The sequence below is a fragment of the Chelonia mydas genome, chromosome 11 (genome assembly GCF_015237465.2).
Source record: "Chelonia mydas isolate rCheMyd1 chromosome 11, rCheMyd1.pri.v2, whole genome shotgun sequence".
Lineage (NCBI taxonomy): Eukaryota > Metazoa > Chordata > Testudines > Cheloniidae > Chelonia > Chelonia mydas.
In genome coordinates this window covers 67,465,437-67,484,406 of record NC_051251.2, presented here as the reverse complement: position 1 = coordinate 67,484,406, position 18,970 = coordinate 67,465,437, and the positions used below count along the sequence as shown (strand labels likewise).

The 18,970-nt window shown below is 43.0% G+C and overlaps 1 protein-coding gene across 8 annotated transcripts in view; it reads left to right on the top strand.

Moving 5' to 3' along the window:
• The window catches only part of FN1 (fibronectin 1), a 67,256-nt gene that overhangs the window by 1,385 nt on the left and 46,901 nt on the right, over positions 1-18,970 (top strand). For all 8 annotated transcript variants that reach the window (XM_037911911.2, XM_037911913.2, XM_037911915.2 and 5 more), the window contains exons 2-12: positions 487-615; positions 1,717-1,854; positions 4,519-4,650; positions 4,981-5,118; positions 7,864-8,022; positions 9,919-10,116; positions 10,980-11,159; positions 12,932-13,108; positions 14,758-14,910; positions 16,982-17,110; positions 18,709-18,852. In XM_037911911.2, coding sequence (XP_037767839.1) covers positions 487-615; positions 1,717-1,854; positions 4,519-4,650; positions 4,981-5,118; positions 7,864-8,022; positions 9,919-10,116; positions 10,980-11,159; positions 12,932-13,108; positions 14,758-14,910; positions 16,982-17,110; positions 18,709-18,852 — 1,677 coding nt within the window. The remainder of the gene's footprint in view (positions 1-486; positions 616-1,716; positions 1,855-4,518; positions 4,651-4,980; positions 5,119-7,863; positions 8,023-9,918; positions 10,117-10,979; positions 11,160-12,931; positions 13,109-14,757; positions 14,911-16,981; positions 17,111-18,708; positions 18,853-18,970) is intronic.

Below are 18,970 nucleotides of genomic sequence, written 5' to 3'. Positions count from 1 at the left end.
ATCTATCAGGCTGTGAAATGATCTCTCAAGGGATGTGGTGGAAGCCCTGCTGCTTGGCACACTTAGAACTGACCTGGACAAAACGCTTGTAAGTGTAAACCTGGAAAACAATCCTACAGCGGCTGGAATCTATCCAAAGCCCACTGAAGTCAGTGGCAGTCTTTCCACTGATTTGAATGGAGTTTTGGATCAGGCCCTAGATGAGATTCTGAGTCTATTAACTCTTTGTTTCAAAGTCTCTCTCAACTCCTGTACAGTTACTACAATATTTAATGTGGTGTAGATTGACATTCAGGTGCCTGATCTTGCTTTCTCTGTGTATCCCAGACTCCCATTGTCTCAGTGGGAGTTTTGTATGTGCAAAGAATGCAGGATCATGACCTAATGTATAGTCCACGCATGATTTAACTCTCCTTTTTGACTTTTGTTTGGAGCTCTGTGGTTGAAGGAGGCTAATGTAACCCAAGACTTCTGTTTCTTTTTCAGCGGGCTGTTATGATAATGGGAGATATTATCAGATAAGCCAACAATGGGAACGCATTTACCTGGGGAACATGCTCGTGTGTACCTGCTATGGGGGAAGCAGAGGCTTTAACTGCGAAAGCAAGCCTGAAGGTAAGTTGGTAGGAGTCATGATGAATGAAAAATGGGTTGTGAGGCCAATTAAAATAAGCCTTAAAAAAACGGTAGACCACAGATCAGACTCTCTGCTCACGTTAATGGGCAGGAGAGCATTTACACTGAGGATCTGGCCTGAGATTTTAAGAGGTAGTCTTCATTAGACATGGGCCTGCAATCAGAACCCTGGGCCCAAATAACATTCAACCTGAAGTTTGGATCTGAATCTGAACTTTGCAGCCAGCTTCATCTCTATAATCTGACCTGACCCTAGATTTGAAATCCCTAACAAATGCAGAGTACACAGCAAATCTGGAGCCAAACTTTTCAGCTCTGACTTCTCTAAACTTTTTGTTTGATTGTATTGTCTGTAACTGTTAATATGCATTTCATAGCCTTATGTTGTCAAATGTTTTTTAAAAACATTTTAAAAGTTGACTTTCATTTGCAACTTGTTTCACAGTCCTTCTAACTTGCATATGAGCATAACTTGCATAGTTGGGTGTAAGGTTGGAGTAATTATTCTTATACCGATTTATGATTATTTTGATCTCAACTATCTAAGTGTCATAGGGAGACATGGAATAAATTTGGATAAAATTTAGGTTTTGGATAACAGAGGGATTTTTAAATGTAACAGATGTTGGGGGAGATGTGACCCTGTTTGGGGTAACAGGGACATTTGGATAATCAAACTGAACTTTATTTACTGGGCTGTATTCACTGGTTTGCTCTGGCTGTGTTGGTCTGCTTTGGTGATTCAAAGCAGCCATAAACCTATCTTAACTGATGAGATGGTTTATGGCTGTCTTTTGTTGCTGATGCAGCACAAATCAGCTGGTTTGCAGTTGGGTAGAGGGCCTTTTGTGAGCCCTCAGTGCTTGAATGAATTCCACTCTGCCGACTTTCATGCTGCCACACTAATATGTGGCTGTTACTCTTCAGAGAAAACTAGACACATCTGAATTTTCCTGTATAAGGAAAAACAGTGGTGAGGGAGGGAGGGGAATAGGAGTGCATGTGGTTTGTGTTCTTGCAATTTGACTGCTACAGCCTGCACATTAATTAATCATCACATGGACTTTATTTTCCCCTCAGCTGAAGAAACTTGCTTTGACAAATACACTGGATCTACCTATCGGGTAGGGGAGACTTATGAGCGCCCCAAAGACTCCATGATCTGGGACTGTACCTGCATCGGGGCTGGACGTGGGCGAATCAGCTGCACCATTGCAAGTATGTAACAAAGATCATGTTGCTTGAGCCATTGCTCTTCAGTGTTGTGCATGTTCCTGAGAGGTTGACATGACAGCCCCAAGTGCAGTGCAGAATTGCTTATTACTTAGGAGCATGGGGACTGATGCAAAGCCCACTGAAGTCAACTGGAGTCTTTCCTTTGAAAAAGCTCATCCTCTTCCCTTCCAACGCTGATATTCTATGAACGGCCTCATGGAAGTTAATGGAATTATTTGTGTGAGCAAGGCTAGCAGGACTGGGCCTTTAAGAGCAAATGTTCCAATCTACGGCATGTTAAAAATAGTGGGATAAGTGTGTTAGTGCCCTGCCAATAGGACTAGTAAAAAGTCTTTCAGCTCAGATGTCAGAGATGCATTGACTCTTGATGGCAGCTCTAGTGGAGCAGTGTTTACTCACTGCAGAGAATGAAGGCCAAATCCTCAGCTGGTGAAAATCAACATAGTTTCAATGACATTAATAGATCTGTGCCGATTTACACCAGCTGAGGATGTGTCCCTTAACGTGGCCTCTGTAGTGACACCCACTCTGAGAATCTGTGTGCTGGAGATTCAGGGGGCCAGGTTGTGATCTCTCAGACCATTCCCAATGTGCTTCTTACCCATTATGCTTCTCCTGTCTTGGCTTTCTCACCATCCGCTCCCCCTCTGCTGTCTTCTCACCTTTTCCTTTTGTTGCCTCTTTATCTGGAGCGCCTTTCCTTTGAGTTGTTGGGTCTCTCTTTAAGTCACTTCTTAACCACTTCTCTTTAGCTCCTGATTTAGACTCTCTCTGCAAAACAGTTTCTGCTACCGTAGATGAAGAGCACTCTATCAGTACATTTGGGTTTAGATTTCCCAGTCCCTGTGCTGTTTTTGAGAATCACAGCTTTATTGCATCTTTCATACAATAGCAGGTTTGGTTTGGTTTGTCGTTTATTTGCAACATGCAGTGCTGGATACTTCCCATAGGACATCAGACATGAACTCTCAATATCGGATGGAAGGAAATCCTGCAAAGGCCAAGGGGCTAGTTCTGCCCTGCATTCAGTGGAGTTGCATTGGGCAGGGCTGAGTTTGGCCCAGAATCAGTAATGGGAGATTTCCGGTTCAAGATGTTAAATGATTGTTAATCTCCGACTTCCATTTCTTCATCGTGGATTTGATCCAAAGCACACTGAGATCAGTGGAAAGACTCCCGTGATTGCAGTTGGCTTTGAATTAGGTGTCCCATCACTGCTATTGCTCAGATTGTTTGGTCATTTTAGGAATTAGACCAAGGTCAGGTGCCTCTGAATCTTGATCAGTGCTATGATCCTTATCCATTCAGACTCAGCCCTTGCAATACTCCACTTGCTGTTCTTTCCGCAAATGGAACTGTGCTAACTAGTGGATCCAAAATGTATTTATTACAAATCCATCTGATCATAACACTGCCATCCAGGTCTTTGAATTGGCCTACAGTTTGTCAGCGCATTGAATTTTAGATTTAGCTGGATTAATATCAGAATATCAACTATAAGGTCCTGCCCCTTGTTCTCAAAATTCTGGCTAGCTCTCTTGGGCCTCCTGGTTCTAGGTAATTCAACAGGCCTAAATCGAGCTAGTTGAAAAACACAGCTTTTTAAAGAAAATGGAACAATAATTTATTTGAAATTTTTAAACTTTTGTGGGAATGTCTAAATGAAATGAAAGTTTGTTTTGATTTGACTCCAAAGTTTTCAGTTCAATTAAACTTGAAGAGAAAGTTTTGGTTTGGTTTTTAAACACTGAAATAAAACAAAAAATTGTAAACTAAAACAAAATGAAAAATGTGATTTGAAATTGAAGAAAATTTAATTTCTTTTCTTTAGCAATTTTCTACCAAAAAGCCTAAAGAAATCATTTAAAAAAAGAGATGTTTTCCTGCAAAAAAAAAATGTTTTTGATGAAACCCCAAAGTCTCACCTGAGTGCTGTGGGTGACTGAAGAACTTCAGAAAGCATCAGTGACTCTTCTATTTGGAACTCTCTTTCTTTGACGTTCAAGAAAGCGCCGCCCTTTGACAATAATTGTCAGCCAACCGGAATGAGGGTGGTCTAGCCTAGTGGTTAGAGCAGGCATCGGGCCCCCAAGGACTAGGCTCAGAGCCGGAGTCAGCAGCTAAAGCCCAGGGTCAAACTGGAGGGGCAGGAACTGGATACAGAACCGAGTGTTAAGTGAGAGTCAGGAGCCAAAGGCCAGGTCAAACCAGATGGCAGGAATTGGAGCAAGCAGGGGAGAAGGCAAGGAGGGGCTCAAGGCAGAGGCCCAAGATAAGGCAGGAGTAGAAACAGTGGTGGGCGTGAGCATCAAACAGCCAGTAAATTGCTGCGGCTGGTTTAACAGCCAGCCTCCTAGTGCCTGCAGCCAATCAGGCGGCATGGCCAATCAGGGAGCCTGCGGCAAGCCAGCTGTACTGATGAGGCCGCCTGGAGATTACCTCTGCTGCAGGCCCTGATTCCCTGACAATAACTCTTTTCCTCTTGGCATTTATCTTCGCCAAAAGTTCATTTCACATTGCCTTGGGATGCCTGAAGAGGATGCCGTTTAAATGACAGGGGATTGGATTGTTTGCTATTCTACGGTGAATATACACAGACCCAATTCTCAACTAGGTGATGACTAAACCATTTTCTGTTTGCCACAGATCGGTGCCATGAAGGGGGTCAGTCCTACAAGATTGGCGATACCTGGCGCAGACCACACGAGACAGGTGGCTACATGTTAGAATGTGTGTGTCTGGGTAACGGGAAAGGGGAATGGACCTGCAAACCTCTAGGTACGTAGTGATTTTTGACACATTTCTTTGAGAGATCAGGCTTCAGAAGTATTTAACAGATGTCATTGAAGAATCCTATATTAAAACAAAGGATGCTCATTTGAACTGATTCAGGCCTTTAGCCTGATCTAACTTCACCTGGTACATTTTTTTTTTTTTCTGGCGGCCTCCTCCCATCTACCAATATGGGAAGGCAAAGGTAGTCATGACCCCCCCGGACACCTGTTTGTGACTCCCAGGGGGTTGCCATCCCCAGGATGAGAGCCCCTGGTTTTTAGAAATGTTTAAAACAAACACGAAAACCCTGTCTTTTTTCCTCCATTCCCACAGCTGAGAGATGCTACGATAACGCTGCTGGGACATCCTATGTTGTCGGAGAGACCTGGGAGAAGCCCTACCAAGGCTGGATGATGGTGGACTGCACTTGCTTAGGCGAAGGCAATGGACATATCACCTGTACCTCCAGAAGTACGTATCGATTTTCTCTTGCCAACGCTATGCAGAATGGCCAAGGTGCACTTCATTCTGCTGAAGCTCAGGTTCTAAAATGATGCCTTTTCTTATCCTTTCTTTGGGGCCCAGAATGCACAAGCTGAGACACTTAAGTAAGACAAAGGGAGACAACTTCAAGCGTGTGATGTGCTTGATATTACATAGAGAAGTAGGCGTAGTATTGGACTTCACCAAAACAAATTGTATGGGGTGACCAGATCAAACTGTAACATAAGAATGGGTCACAAGCAAAAATTTGCGAATGGCATTTGCCATATCCTGTTCTGGAATCCCATACCCCTTGTGGATGCATTTGAGTTAGCTCTCCGTGCAGGTCGATAAGTGGTTATCTTGTTGGGTCCATGCTGTGCTTTATACAGCAAGCTTTTGGGAAATATACGTATAGGCTAAATGGCTATCTAGTGGGTTAAATTATGCACTGATTTACACTCCACATATCCCACAAGGAAGTCAATGGAATTGTGCTGGGTTACAGACCATACACAGTTTGGCCTAGAATTGCCCCCATGGAGAGACGGTGCCTTTAAAGGGGAAACTGTCATCTGGTTTATCTTTCTTGAGATTCTGGTATTATTAACAAATCCAAAAATTCCTGTAGAGCTCTAAAAATGCAGGGTTTGTCATTTTTTTAACATAATCTAGTACATCTGAAAGCCAAAACAATGATTATTTAGTCTAATGCTTTGTCTACACTGAGGATTTTGGTAATGGTGTGAACTTTTAGTGTAAACACTCTGCAATTGTGCAAAGATCTTTTAACACCAGCACATCACTTTTACACTCCAACTATGTACCAATGCAACTACAGTATTGCAAAATATCCCAGTGGATTGGCCTATGAAATGTAAATGGGGCCTTTACAAGTTAGTTCTGCTTATTGCCTTCTCTTCTAGTATGACTGTACTGTAAAACAAGCTCCATTGTGGAGCTATGACAATTTGCACCAGCTGTACATCTGCCCCAAGGTAATTTGACCTGGTCTCTTGTACCTTTGTTATGTGGGTTTTGAGATCTTCCTCTGTAGCCTTTAAATGGTCTCATGCCCAATTGCCTTGAGATACAAAGCTAATAGCTTTTTGCTAATATAAACAATAGAACTGTAAAGAAGTAAAACACATAGAGGTTTGGGATTAAAGTCAAAGTTCTGGAGAGAGGTTAGTCAAGAAATAAGCGATGAAACAAAACCAGCCTTGACCATTTCGACTCTGTTTGAAAACACATGGGGGGGAAAATAATTAATTGTCAAATGGGAATGGACAAAGCAGAAAGAGAACATGTTATGTGCAAGCTTCGAAGTTATTATAATCAACACAAACAATTAGGCAGTGTCCTTCATCTCACAGTTCTGGAGTCTACTGTTGGACCTTATAGGAAATTGCAACCTATTCATTGTTGGAAAAAAATGGGTTTTGCTTCCAAAATGGACTCACATCTATAAATACATTGTCTAAGTGTAAAATGATAGTTGTGGCCCACACAGTAGTGTAAGTACTGATGTGTGGATAAAATATAAGTGTTATGGCTAAGAGTTTCCAAAGTAACTAGTGATTTGGGTGCCTAAATTCTTGGGTGCCCATCCTGAGACACCTGATCTTTCGAGGGCAAGTGTCCACATTTTCATATACGTATAAATACATTACCAGCCCTGTAGCTACTTACCACTTTCTTGGCAAATACACAGCACTGTGTCATTTTATCTACTGTGATTGGTTAATGTGTTTGCCACATGTTAGTTTTTGACCCAATGTACTCTAGCGCATTGGCGATCTGAAGTGATGCGTACCTCATTCCACAGTTGTTTATATAGTAGATGAAAGCGTTTTTGACCCATGATTAAATGTGCGTTATTGTATCGAGTTGCCGTTGCATGTGAGGGTAAAATGCTGTAATGGAAGAAGAATGAGTTAATCCATGTGGCTCTGCATGCAGCTAGAAGTAGTTTATTATGCTATCATTTGAACCTATTTGCTCAATTCATCATGGGTGGTAGATTATTTAAAGACAGAATTCCCAGACGCACATGTGAAACTTCCATTAACTATAATGGCAGTTGCTTGCATATTTCTGGGTGAAGAATTTGACCCAAAGATATTACCTATCAAACAGGATTTAGTTCCTTCCATGTGAAATAGGCCCACGAGGTTCAACTGGGCCCTGTCTACAGCATGCAATGACCATGCTAAGAAACCATTTAGAATTAAACAACATTAAAACTGGTTTCAGCTTAAGCAGGGTTTTCCCCACAATACGGACAAGGAACAAGGTGCTTAAAATGGTTTTGAAAACTATTCGCAAGAGTGGGCAGTAACCCAGGAGTTGGTTTCCCATTCTGCCTTGTCCACACTGGGAGCAAAAAGGTGTTATCGGAAAGAATGTTTAAAATCACTGGGTGAAATCCTTTACCATTTAAATCAATGAGAGTTTTGCCATTGACTTCCAAGGGACCAGGATTTCATCCAATGTTTTAGAGTGGCTTCCCAGCATGTGCCTTTCTGCAATACAGTCAGGGCTTTAAAGCATATGGATACCTTGGTAGGGGTGATGGAGCTTGGTAGTGGAAGACAAACTGTACTGTGGAAGATTAGTCATGGAATATCAACAAAGGACCTAGTATATTTGCTTTTGTGATTGGCATGCTGCTAAATATAGGAAAAACTAAGCCTTGCTTCCTTTGTTATAAATGTTTCCTTTCCTCTGCAGATAGGTGCAATGATCAGGACACCAAGACTTCGTACAGAATTGGAGATACCTGGAGCAAGAAGGATAACCGAGGAAACCTGCTTCAGTGCATCTGCACTGGTAATGGCAGAGGTGAATGGAAATGTGAAAGGCATTCAGCTGTACAAACTCCTGGCATTGGTAAGTGGTAAATCTTATTGGTAAGTGGGGGCACTGAACAATACAAGTCACACACAAAAGGTTTTGTGCTGAATCACACAACACTGATTTAGGCAAAAATCTTGTCAAAGTTAACGAGTTTTGCGAGAGGAAGATCTGCAATATTTAAGGTCAAAATTTGACAGGAGACTAAAAATTGTCATCTTTTGTGCATGAGCAAATGACAGAATTCATTTACGCACATGCAGATTAGAACATGAGCATGTTCAAACGTGCCAAAAAAAATTAGCATGCACAGATTTATGGACCTATAAATAGAGGCTATATCTTGAAAATGCGGCACTTTGGGTTAATATTTTTGAAATCTATAGGCTTTCTACAGAGTGACTTACTTTAAATTTCCTGAATTTAAACTTGCAGATCTTGTGGCTGTCAGAAGTTAAACTATTCTTCTGGCAAGATAAACACACCCACTTATGCTCAAGCTTTAATATGTAGAAATGTCAAGAAGGCACTTATGTGTTCAATAAATTGTATTTTGTATATCAGATCCTTTGTGATCTTTGGTATGGGGTTTATTTAGTTTCCTGGTGTACACTGTCCTCTGTCCTAGGTTTATAGCAAAATATTCAGCTTCTAAAGGTTCTTTGTCATTTTAATGATCTATTTCTGCTTTTAATGTGTAAATCTAGCTTTTTCCCTGGAGTGGATATAAACTAGGTTTTGTGTTAATAATTTCCTACTCTTGCTATCACCAGTTCCACCCCGTGGTGGGAATGCTAGTGTAGACAGACTCCAGGAAACCTGTAGTGCTTAAAGAGCAGAGCTCTGAGCAGATCTAAACCACGCTGTGCTTTTAAAACTCCAGTGGTTGTCAAAGCCTTGCCTATACTTTTGCTCCCATATGGGCTGTTGCAGGTAGAGCTAAACTGATGGTAGGAAAAGTGGGAAATTTTAGCAAAAGTTTCCAAGTGTAGAAGAGGCCTCTGTGTCTCTTTCCATATTACTCTTAACTAAAGCTGCTTGAAAATTTTCCTTTGAGAATATTTTTTTGATGGAAAATGGTGGTTTTTTTCCCAAAATAGACTTTTCATGAAAAAACTTGTTTCTTTGGAGATTTTTCAGGTTTTTGGTGAAAAACTGGAAAAGAAAAAACAATCCACCCAGTTTTTCAGTTTGGGTTTTTTTTCCTCCTTCTTTCCTTTCTTCGTTTGTTTCCATTTTTAATTTCAGTTTGTCATCCAAAACAGCAAAACATTTTCATCAGAAACTTTAAATCTTACAACTTTGGTTTTTCCCCCCCAAAAAATTTCCTGTGAAAAACAACTGGCATTTTTTGACCTGCTCTAGTCACAGTTGTTGGCTGTACAGTCGCTCTTGTTGCGGAGGATCATTAGCATGGATAGAGATTCTTTTTTATTTGTTTTTATGTTGAAATTTACCAATTGAAGTGCAAACAAATGTTATGAAAATGGAAAGCGATTAATAAAAATATCTGCAGATAATTATGCCTAAGAAAGTTAAATGCTTTTAAAGGGAAATTGTCACCTGGTTTATCTTTCTTGAGATTCTGGTATTATTAACAAATCCAAAAATACCTGTAGAGCTCCAAAAATGCAAGGTTTGTCATTTTTTAACGTGATCTAGTACCTCTGAAAGCCAAAACAATGATTATTTAGTCTAATGCTTTGTCTGCACCAGGGATCGGCAACCTTTGGCCCATGGTCTGCCAGGGAAAGCCCTTGGCGGGTCAGGCTGGTTTGTTTATCTGCCACATCCGCAGGTTCGGCCGATCACAGCTCCCACTGGCCGCAGTTCGCCATCCCAGCATAGCACTTAACCTAGATTTTCTGTTCCTTATTTTTTGGATTTAAAGGCTGCTGCTTATTCCCTCTTTTCTAACATTTTCTGCCTCAGGATCTGCATCCTCAACCTTCACAGATGTACGAACTGCACTTTACCAGCCCCAGCCTCAACCCCAGCCTCAGCCGTATGGTCACTGCGTTACTGACAGTGGGGTGGTGTACTCTGTTGGGATGCAGTGGCTCAAGACACAGGGCAGCCAACAGATGCTTTGTACTTGCCTGGGCAATGGTGTCAGCTGCCAGGAGACAGGTATGAGCTTTTCTTTTAATGCTCACGCCTAGACAAATCAAGGCCCCAGTGCAGCGAAACTCTGAGCAGGTGCGTAGCTTTAACTCTGTGAGTAGTCCCATTGAAGTCGGTCTTTAAGTGCTTTGTTGGATTGGGACCAACGTGCAAAAGGATTTTAACTACATAATTGTCTTTAGTGCAGCCTCTGAACTAAGATCCTGATACAAAGCCCGCTGAAGTCAGTGGAAAGAGTCTGACTGACTTCAGTGCATCCGGCACTAACAGAATTTCAGCTGTTGTTTTCACTTGTAGTGAAGCCCAGTTTCTAAAGACATAAGGACACGCTCTCCTAAGTCAACACTCATAACGTGTCTTAATGTTCATGGCTCCTACGTGCATTGATGGGAGAGAGAACCCCATGGGGGTTTTTGTCCCGCACTGGAAAGTAGGATCCTGGGGAATGTATAAGAAGGGTGTTCTGAAGAGCAAAATGAGGAACAGCAAGGGGCTTGGAGAAGGGAAAGGAAAGAATCAAAATTTCTTCCTGGTTTTGATTATTTGGGGCCTGGTTCTGTAGGACAGAAGTAACTCCCATTTTGTTACATACATATGGCAGTGGGAGAATAAAGCTATGGGATGCAGAATTAGCAACTTTATTCAAACTAAGTTGCAGCAGTATGTTTCTGGGGGAGGGTGTAGGTTGAATGATGATGTTACAGGGCTAGATCCTCAGCTGGTATAAATTGGCCTGGGACAATTGAAGTCAGTGCCATTTATACCAGCTGAGGATTTGGTCCAGAGAAGCTAGAGTTACTTTAGGGCATGAAGAACTGGAGTGGGGACACTGAGCCGTAATGTAATGTTGTGGTTTGCTTTGTTTAAAGCTGTGACCCAAACCTATGGTGGCAATTCTAATGGGGAACCGTGTGTTCTGCCATTCACCTATGGTGGGAAGACTTTCTATTCTTGCACCACGGAAGGCCGTTCGGATGGACACTTCTGGTGCAGCACAACCTCCAACTTCGAACAGGACAACAGATACTCCTTTTGTACTGGAGAAAATGGTAAGCTTATCTAGAGAAATGTATTGGGGAAAAATAGGTTGAATTTCCAGTATCTGGGTATGGTGACTATAAATGCTGTCTGGGCCAGATGTAGCTTGGCTAAATGGGCATAGCTCCACTGAAGCTGCTGATTTACACCATCTGAAGATAAGATGAAAATGATAGCTCTGCAGATTAAAGTTACAGAGCATGAATAGTTCTTGTGAACATGTTCCCCATCTTCCCTGCATCTTGCAAACATTAAACTCCCAACCCTGGGATGTGGCGAAGGTGTCAGTTCCCCTGGTGAAGTAGGAGTAGCCAGGGAAAAGGAGGAGATGATGGGACTACATGTCTATCCTTTTGCCCTTGAGGGTTTTCTTTAGCTAGCTAGCGAGGGTCTCCTGTAGTGCTGTCTGGGAAAGGGCCCAGATCAGCATTTTTATTTAAGAAAATCTTTGTGTCCTATTGCTCTACCTACTTGACCTTAAAAATGAAGCTGTTAACCAGAGTATAGCTCACTGTCTTTGATACATGGGACCTTTAGACCTCTCTTGGCTGGTTGAATTTCAACCAGTCAGACAAGAGCCCTGGCCCATATTAGGCCATGAGGGTAGGACACTGCCCAGAGTCTTATCTGTGCAATCCTCTGATGTCACTCCCTCAATCCTGACTCCCCAGTCAGATTGCCTTATATAGCAGCAATCCTCATCTGCCACTGGGAAGGGGTGTGACATGACTAATGCAACATTCTACATCAGCTGGGGGTGGGGTGGGGAGGGAAGGGCAATGGTTTGGAAGCCCATGGACCTTCCATAAGACAGCAGCCAGACAGGGTCAGATCCAGCAGAAATTCCCCTAAGTGAAGCACGGCTGAAGTTATTAATGTATTGGTAGATTTAGTAACGTGGTAAAATACTACTTCTCAGATCTGTCGTTTTTGAGCAGCCTTTCACTCGCATGAGTTTGTTTGTTTTTTTAATATCTTCTGGTTCCTTCAGATGAAACTCGAGATCCCTTTCCATCATGTCACATTTGTTCTATTTTAAGAGAATTCGTGGAATTCAGCTGCTCTGGATTGCATTGGTGATAGGTGCCTAAGAGATCCCTTTTGCTTCACTATGGGCTGGGGAAATCTCAATATAGGAGGATGCAAGCAAAGGCTTCATTCTTCCTGGCTATTTGTACATCATTGAGTTGCAACTGTTTCCTAAGGGCTGAGGTTTTATTTAAAGTCCTTGGTCACAGCCCAGCTCTCAGTTAAATCCATCCAGCCCCATTTACTTCCATGGGTTGTACACGTGTCATAGAACAGAGAGAATATTTGACTCACTGGACCAGTTCCCTCACCCTACTCCTGTTTGTTCCTGATGACTCTGTTGGTGCAAAGAAACTCTAAAGCAGACCTCTGATGATCCTCTCTGCCAGGGGAGTCTGTGGGCATTATGGAGCCGCTGTTATGATTCCAATGCCGATGCCTTCCCTGGCACAGGCGTCCTATGCCGGATTTCCCTACTCTGATTCCCGTGGCCAGGCCCACTCTTTCCACATCTGTGCATGCGGGATGGCGGTGCTTTCTGGTTACGCAAATCCGTTGAATGTTGACCAACCTTTCACACGGTTTACATTTACATGATTAAATTAGTCTCCGTCAGAAAAGAGGGTTATGGGTACTCTGAGGAGGGGCACATGCAAACTGAGGGTCCGGGCTATGTTCTGAAACAATTCCTGGCTCCTCTGAGGAGACTGCTGGCTCAGATACATCTTTCTTTTACTCCTCCTGCTTTCTGTAGTTCTGGTCCAGACCCGGGGTGGCAACTCCAATGGTGCCTTGTGCCACTTCCCCTTCCTGTATAACAACCGCAATTACACGGATTGTACTTCTGAGGGACGGAAAGACAACATGAAGTGGTGCGGAACCACCCAGAACTACGATGCTGACCAGAAGTTTGGCTTCTGCCCTATGGCTGGTAAGTTGTGGATGCTGGTGCTGGATGGGAAAAATCTCTGGCTGGTCTCTGTTCAAGACCAGTCATTGAGGTTTCTGTTTAAGGCCAGTGGTTCTCGGACTGTGGCCCCTGAAATGCAGTTGGGATGTGGAGCCCTTCCACGTGTCCACTGAGCTGCATCCGTCACTGCGGTGAACCTTCAGTCATTAGTGGCTTCCAGGTAGCTGTAGCCCAATCCAATTTGCTTCTAGGGCTTCTAAAGGTGTTTTTTGACCAGTGACTTTGGCATTACAAATAGAAAATAATTTACTCTGCCTGTTTGCTGCTGAGAATTCTGGGCCAGATCCTCAGCCAGGGTAAACTGCGTAGCTTCATTGATGTCAGTGGCGCTATAGAGGTTTACACTAGCAGAGTATCTGGCCTTATGTCTGCAGAAGCCTTCTTCCTCGCTACTCATCCTTTCCTCTTGCCAGATCTTGCAGTTACGGATGACCCTGTGTTTCTAACATCACACTGTTACTGTGGCAATTATGCAGGTCTCAGTTTATGCAAGCCTCAGTGATGTCCAAAGGAGTTGTGTGTGTTTAGAACGAAGGCAACGGAGAGCATTAGCACTTCCTGCAAGATCCGAACACAAGGCGGCTATGAGAACCCATTTTAAACGGCAAACCTTTTCTAACTCAGTAGCGCCCGTGCTACGTTTGCTAGCATACATACAATCCAGTATGGAGCAAATAAAGCTAGTAATACTTTACACGAATAGCAGTGCCTTTTATGTGAGGATCTCAATGTCTTAACAAACATTAACTGAACCCCACAGTACCCCTGTGACGTAGGTGGCAGATACAAGGATCATTCCACCCGTCACTGAAATGCAGCCACCTCTGAGATGGAACCCAGCACATGTTAAACAGTGCACAGGAATGAGATGTAATACTTTAAGACATGAAGTGGCAAAAAAGAATACCCCATCTCATTGAAAATGCAAAGGCAATTTTATGTCCAACCTGTGCTGGAATTCAGCCAGGAGATAAAATCCTTTAGAAACGGTAATTTAGGTGAAAGTATAGGAATAGGTTCTCGGCTGATGTATGTTGCCATATCTCCAAAGACTTCAACAGACCTACAGCAGCGGAGGGTCTGGCCCATGATTTTCCTTTGGACGGTGGTGAACACACATTTTCATAGAAGGCTTGAAACAAAAGACATTTTCCTCCACTTCTGTCTACCAAAAAGTAAAGTGACAATTAAGTGATAGTTTCCTCTTTCTTGTCGTCCTTTAAAGGCAACATGGCTGGGTCTTCACTCTCTTTACATCTGTGTAAAGTGAGTGGCCAGCAGTGGTGGGTTTTACACCCACTTTGCACAGCCATCCATAACTACACAGTCTGCAAAGCAGGGGGGCATCCCACCCAGTCTCTGTAGTTAGAGCCTAACAGGTCTGGAAGTAGAAAGATCTGATTTAGAGTGAATAAACTAATGTCAGGGACTTGCATTTAGAGAACATCAGCACCTAGTGAAAGTGAGATTTGGAAACCTAGTGGGGTCATAAAACCCCCACAGTAGAGTTTGGAACCTGTAACACCATGGGAAGATGTATAGTGGATTATATGAATGTTTGTGCTCGTTGTAACTCTCACTAAATAAAACCCCTCACACTTCTTGAACAGCCCATGAGGAAATCTGCACAACCAGTGAAGGTGTCATGTACCGAGTTGGAGACCAGTGGGACAAACAGCACGACATGGGCCATATGATGAGATGCACTTGCGCCGGAAATGGCCGTGGCGAATGGACCTGCCTTGCATACTCCCAGCTTAGAGGTATGTGTCTTAATTTGTGCACCAAGGGCCTGATCCAACTCTCATTGAAGTCAAAGGGATTCTTTTCACTGACTTCATCGGGAATTAGAGCAGGCCCCCAAAACAATTGTACTTCAACAGGTCTCACTTGTGGAGGCCAGGAGGTATATTTGTACAAAGATCCAGATGTTGTTTACATTCAGGAATAGCACCAATTCAGCACTCACTAAACCTCGATTAGCTTGATCAATGCACATCCTTGCGTTCTCTTGCTTACATTTAAGGTTCAGCACCATTGCAGCTACTCTGGTTGCTGAATTGGGGCTATTCTCCTGTGCAGACAAAGCCCCAGGCTAGGCTGAAGCTTGAAGACAGGGTTAAAGGGCAGTGCAGTCTTGTTGTGCTATTTTGAAGGAGGTTTTTAATTCCTCTGTGTAGGATGAATTACCTTTGCAGGCTAATCTATATGAAAAGTTGGCAGGACAGTACTGAGATTTCTTTTAAGCAGTCCAAGTAGGGAAGTGCTTCGACAGAACCAAAAAAAGAGGACTTCAAAGGGGAGAGCATAGACATTTGATCATCCTAAAGCTACTTACAGCATTGAATTCATGTCTGGAAAAAGCAGAGTGGGTGCTGTCAGAGAGCCAAGAAAGGACGCTAACACCACTGCTGAAATTGGATATAATTTATACGGAAAGGCTCTCTCAAGGGCTTTGAGGTTTTCCATGCATCTTGTGCAGAACGGTGAGAGATGCACAGCTAAAGGATCCGCTGTTCAGTAAAGCTCCCTTCTAACTCTGCCTAAACGGCCAGCACTCAGCATGCTGATCTCTGAAGGAGGGGTCTTGCGGGGAAATGTGGGAGAGAGTGAAAGGAAACTGTCAGGTTAAAGCAACTGAAATGAGCGAAGTCACCTAGTCAGGAAAATATATATATATATATATATATATATATATGTATATATATATATATATATTTTTTAAGGGTGTGGGTTCTCTCAACCCTGCTGATAGATTACAGCTTTCAGGAAACCTCTGTGGGCCTTCTTGTAATATTTCAGCATTTACAAAGCATCAGTGGATTTAGTCTCACAGCACACCCGTGAGGCGGGGAAGTACTAGCCTCATTTTACAGATGGGTAACAGCGGCAGAGCAGATTAAATGTCTTGCCCAAGGACAGGAAAGCTGTGGCTGACCCAGAATTGAACATGGGTCTTTGGAGGCTGATTCCATGCCCTGTCCACTAGCAGTGCAGCTAAATCCTTTCATAAATAACAAGCCATATTTATGACGGTTGATTGCTTCACAAAGCAACTCGCTTCTACAGGGGTTTTCAGGTTTGCTTGTTTTCTTAAACTAGCTTTTATTGACCAGATTGCTTTAAGGATAAAAGGTTAGGGCCAAGTCCTCAAATGGTATAAATTGCCATAGCTCTGTTGACTGGGGGATCTGTGGGTACGAGTGCATCAGTGGGTACGAGTAATAACTGGGGCGTATAATACATCAGTTCCTTTCTTAGGGTAACAACAAAGTGTCATCAAGATACCAAGCAAAAGAAAGTGCAGAGAACATTTTGGGCTGCATTGTGATACCCTTGCTCACACCGAGTAGTATTTTACTTCCACTGAAATCAGTAAGGAGTAACGTGCTGCTCAGCTCGTGTAAGAATATCACAATCTAGCCCTTTATAAGCAAACCCAGTGATTTTTTTAATATGTCATTTTAGTTGCTGTTTCACGTGCCGTAATCAACATGCCACGGGAACCCCATTTGAATAAGGCTAAATACTTTGGGCCTGGATCCTGCAAACCTCCTTCCTACAAGCGTCCCTTAGCCACACAAGTAGTCCCCTTGATATCAATGATGACAAGCGGACACAGGGGATCATAGTGTCTAATCCTATCCTGGGAAGATCACACTTATCTCTGACAGATACCTGAGGGGCTGTCTCTCTTTTCTAGAGCTTTTTGTGGCAATAAGTCTCATTGCACTGATGGGGAGGGGGAAGAATATGTTCCACAGAAGAAGTATTCTATAACTTCTTTTATTTAAAGCAATCGTTGAGGGAAGTATTCTGTTTTCTCTCAAACAGATCAGTGTATTGTCGATGACATCACCTATGATGTTAACCAGACATTCCACAAGCGTCATGAAGAAGGACACATGCTGAACTGCACATGCTTTGGCCAGGGTCGTGGGAGATGGAAATGTGATCCTGTCGGTAGGTTAATTCCCAGCTGCTCCGCTCACCAAGGCCAGGTCGTAGCTACGCAATAACAAGGAAATGTGTGATAGGGCGGGTGGGTGAATTTGGGCCAGATCTTTGGACAGAATCTGCCCTCAATCGCACTAGGAGAAAACTGGAGTGACTGTGACTTCAGAGGAGTTGCAGCGCAGTGAGTGAGAGCAGAATTTGACTTAACTCAGGTTATCTGACATGTCATGGGAGAAGCTGATAATATCTGCAATAACCATAGGTAGTGGCAACTTTACTCCTTACTGATTCCTCCTGTGGAGTATTCCTACACTATAACACACTCTAGCTTCAGTAGCTGCCAATGTTACGGGGTAGCAGATCATTTTTAGCAACCCATTCGACGGAACTCTGACAAATAAGGCGTCCAGCAGGGACCTCCAATTTCGTGCAATCCGCTGTTGTGTGGAGCAAGCCAGTAATGCTAAACCCTACCTTGTAAATTGTTCTTTTTTCTCCGCTTTGCCAAAATCTTATGGTCTCCTGACTGAACTGAAAAGCATGGAAGATTGCACCAGCAAATATTATCTTACTGTGAACAAAACTTATTTTATTTGGCTGCTTATTACACTGGGCAGCCAAACAAAAAGAGAGCAGGCCAATGCTAAGAGTGCGAGTGCTAATAGCATGCCAGAGTTTAGCTAAAACCATCATAGTTCTGTACTAGAATGAAGAGATTTCTACTTTTCTGACCAAAAAAACGAACTCTGATTTGATGATAAGACTTCGTTGTTTGATCTGCGATTACCAACCCCAAGAGAACTTTAACATGTTTTCTTTGGCAACAGTTCAGAAAGCACTAGTGGTTAAATTCTGCTTTATTTATCGTATGCCTGCCCAGATTTACTGGAGATCAGATAGTAAAGTTCTTGCAAATTGCTCCTTTGAAAGAAGGAAATAAATTTTGTTTTAAAATGAGTTGGAAAATATCAACAAAGCTGCTGTCTGTTGAATCTTGTCATTGATTTCCCCAAACCTAGTCCCCATCCTCCCAAAGGGAGTATACAGTTAATGCTCACTGCAGTCCATCAGTAAGACTCTTACTGAGCCGGATTCAGATGTGAGTTATGCTCACCTATGTCTGGAATCAGTGTGTTGAAGTGAATGGTGTTGCTGTAGAGTTTACACCTGAGTTTTGCCATTGACTTCATGGGAACAAGATTGAGCCTTAAAGGAGAGAAGAACAGGTGCAGTGGCTGAAGCCGAACCAGGCTGTAAAATAATATCTGTGGAAGAGAAACTCCCATTGACTCTAGGGGGAGGCAGGACTGCAGGATCAGAGCCTGTCCTTGGCATGCTGTCATTGTCCAAAACATACCCCAGCTGAATTAACATCCAAACCTCTGACTTGCTGTTGCAGTAGTAAATCTAGGGTCTGGATGAGTTTCCATGTACCCTAGTTTTGAAGTTAGACTTCTGTTGCCCCTTTGAGTAATGCTTGGAGGAACACTATTTGCAGTGTGTTTTTCCTCTTCTCCTGTATGTTGATCCAACATTTTGATTTGGGTTTTTTGGTCGTTTAAGTCAACATTTGACACTTACCTGTACCTGTTTCGTGCCTTCAGACCAGTGCCAGGATTCAGAATCCCGGACCTTTTATCAAATTGGGGATTCGTGGGAGAAGTATGTTCATGGTGTTAGATACCAGTGCTATTGCTACGGCCGGGGTATTGGAGAGTGGCATTGTCAACCTCTGCAGACCTATCCAGGTAAGAATCCTAAAGAGTAAACACATTCTCCTGACTAGCTCTGTTTTAGTGTGCTAGGATGGGGTTGGCCACATGAGCGGAGCACAGGGTAAATACCCAGCCTGCTTCCTCTGCTGAT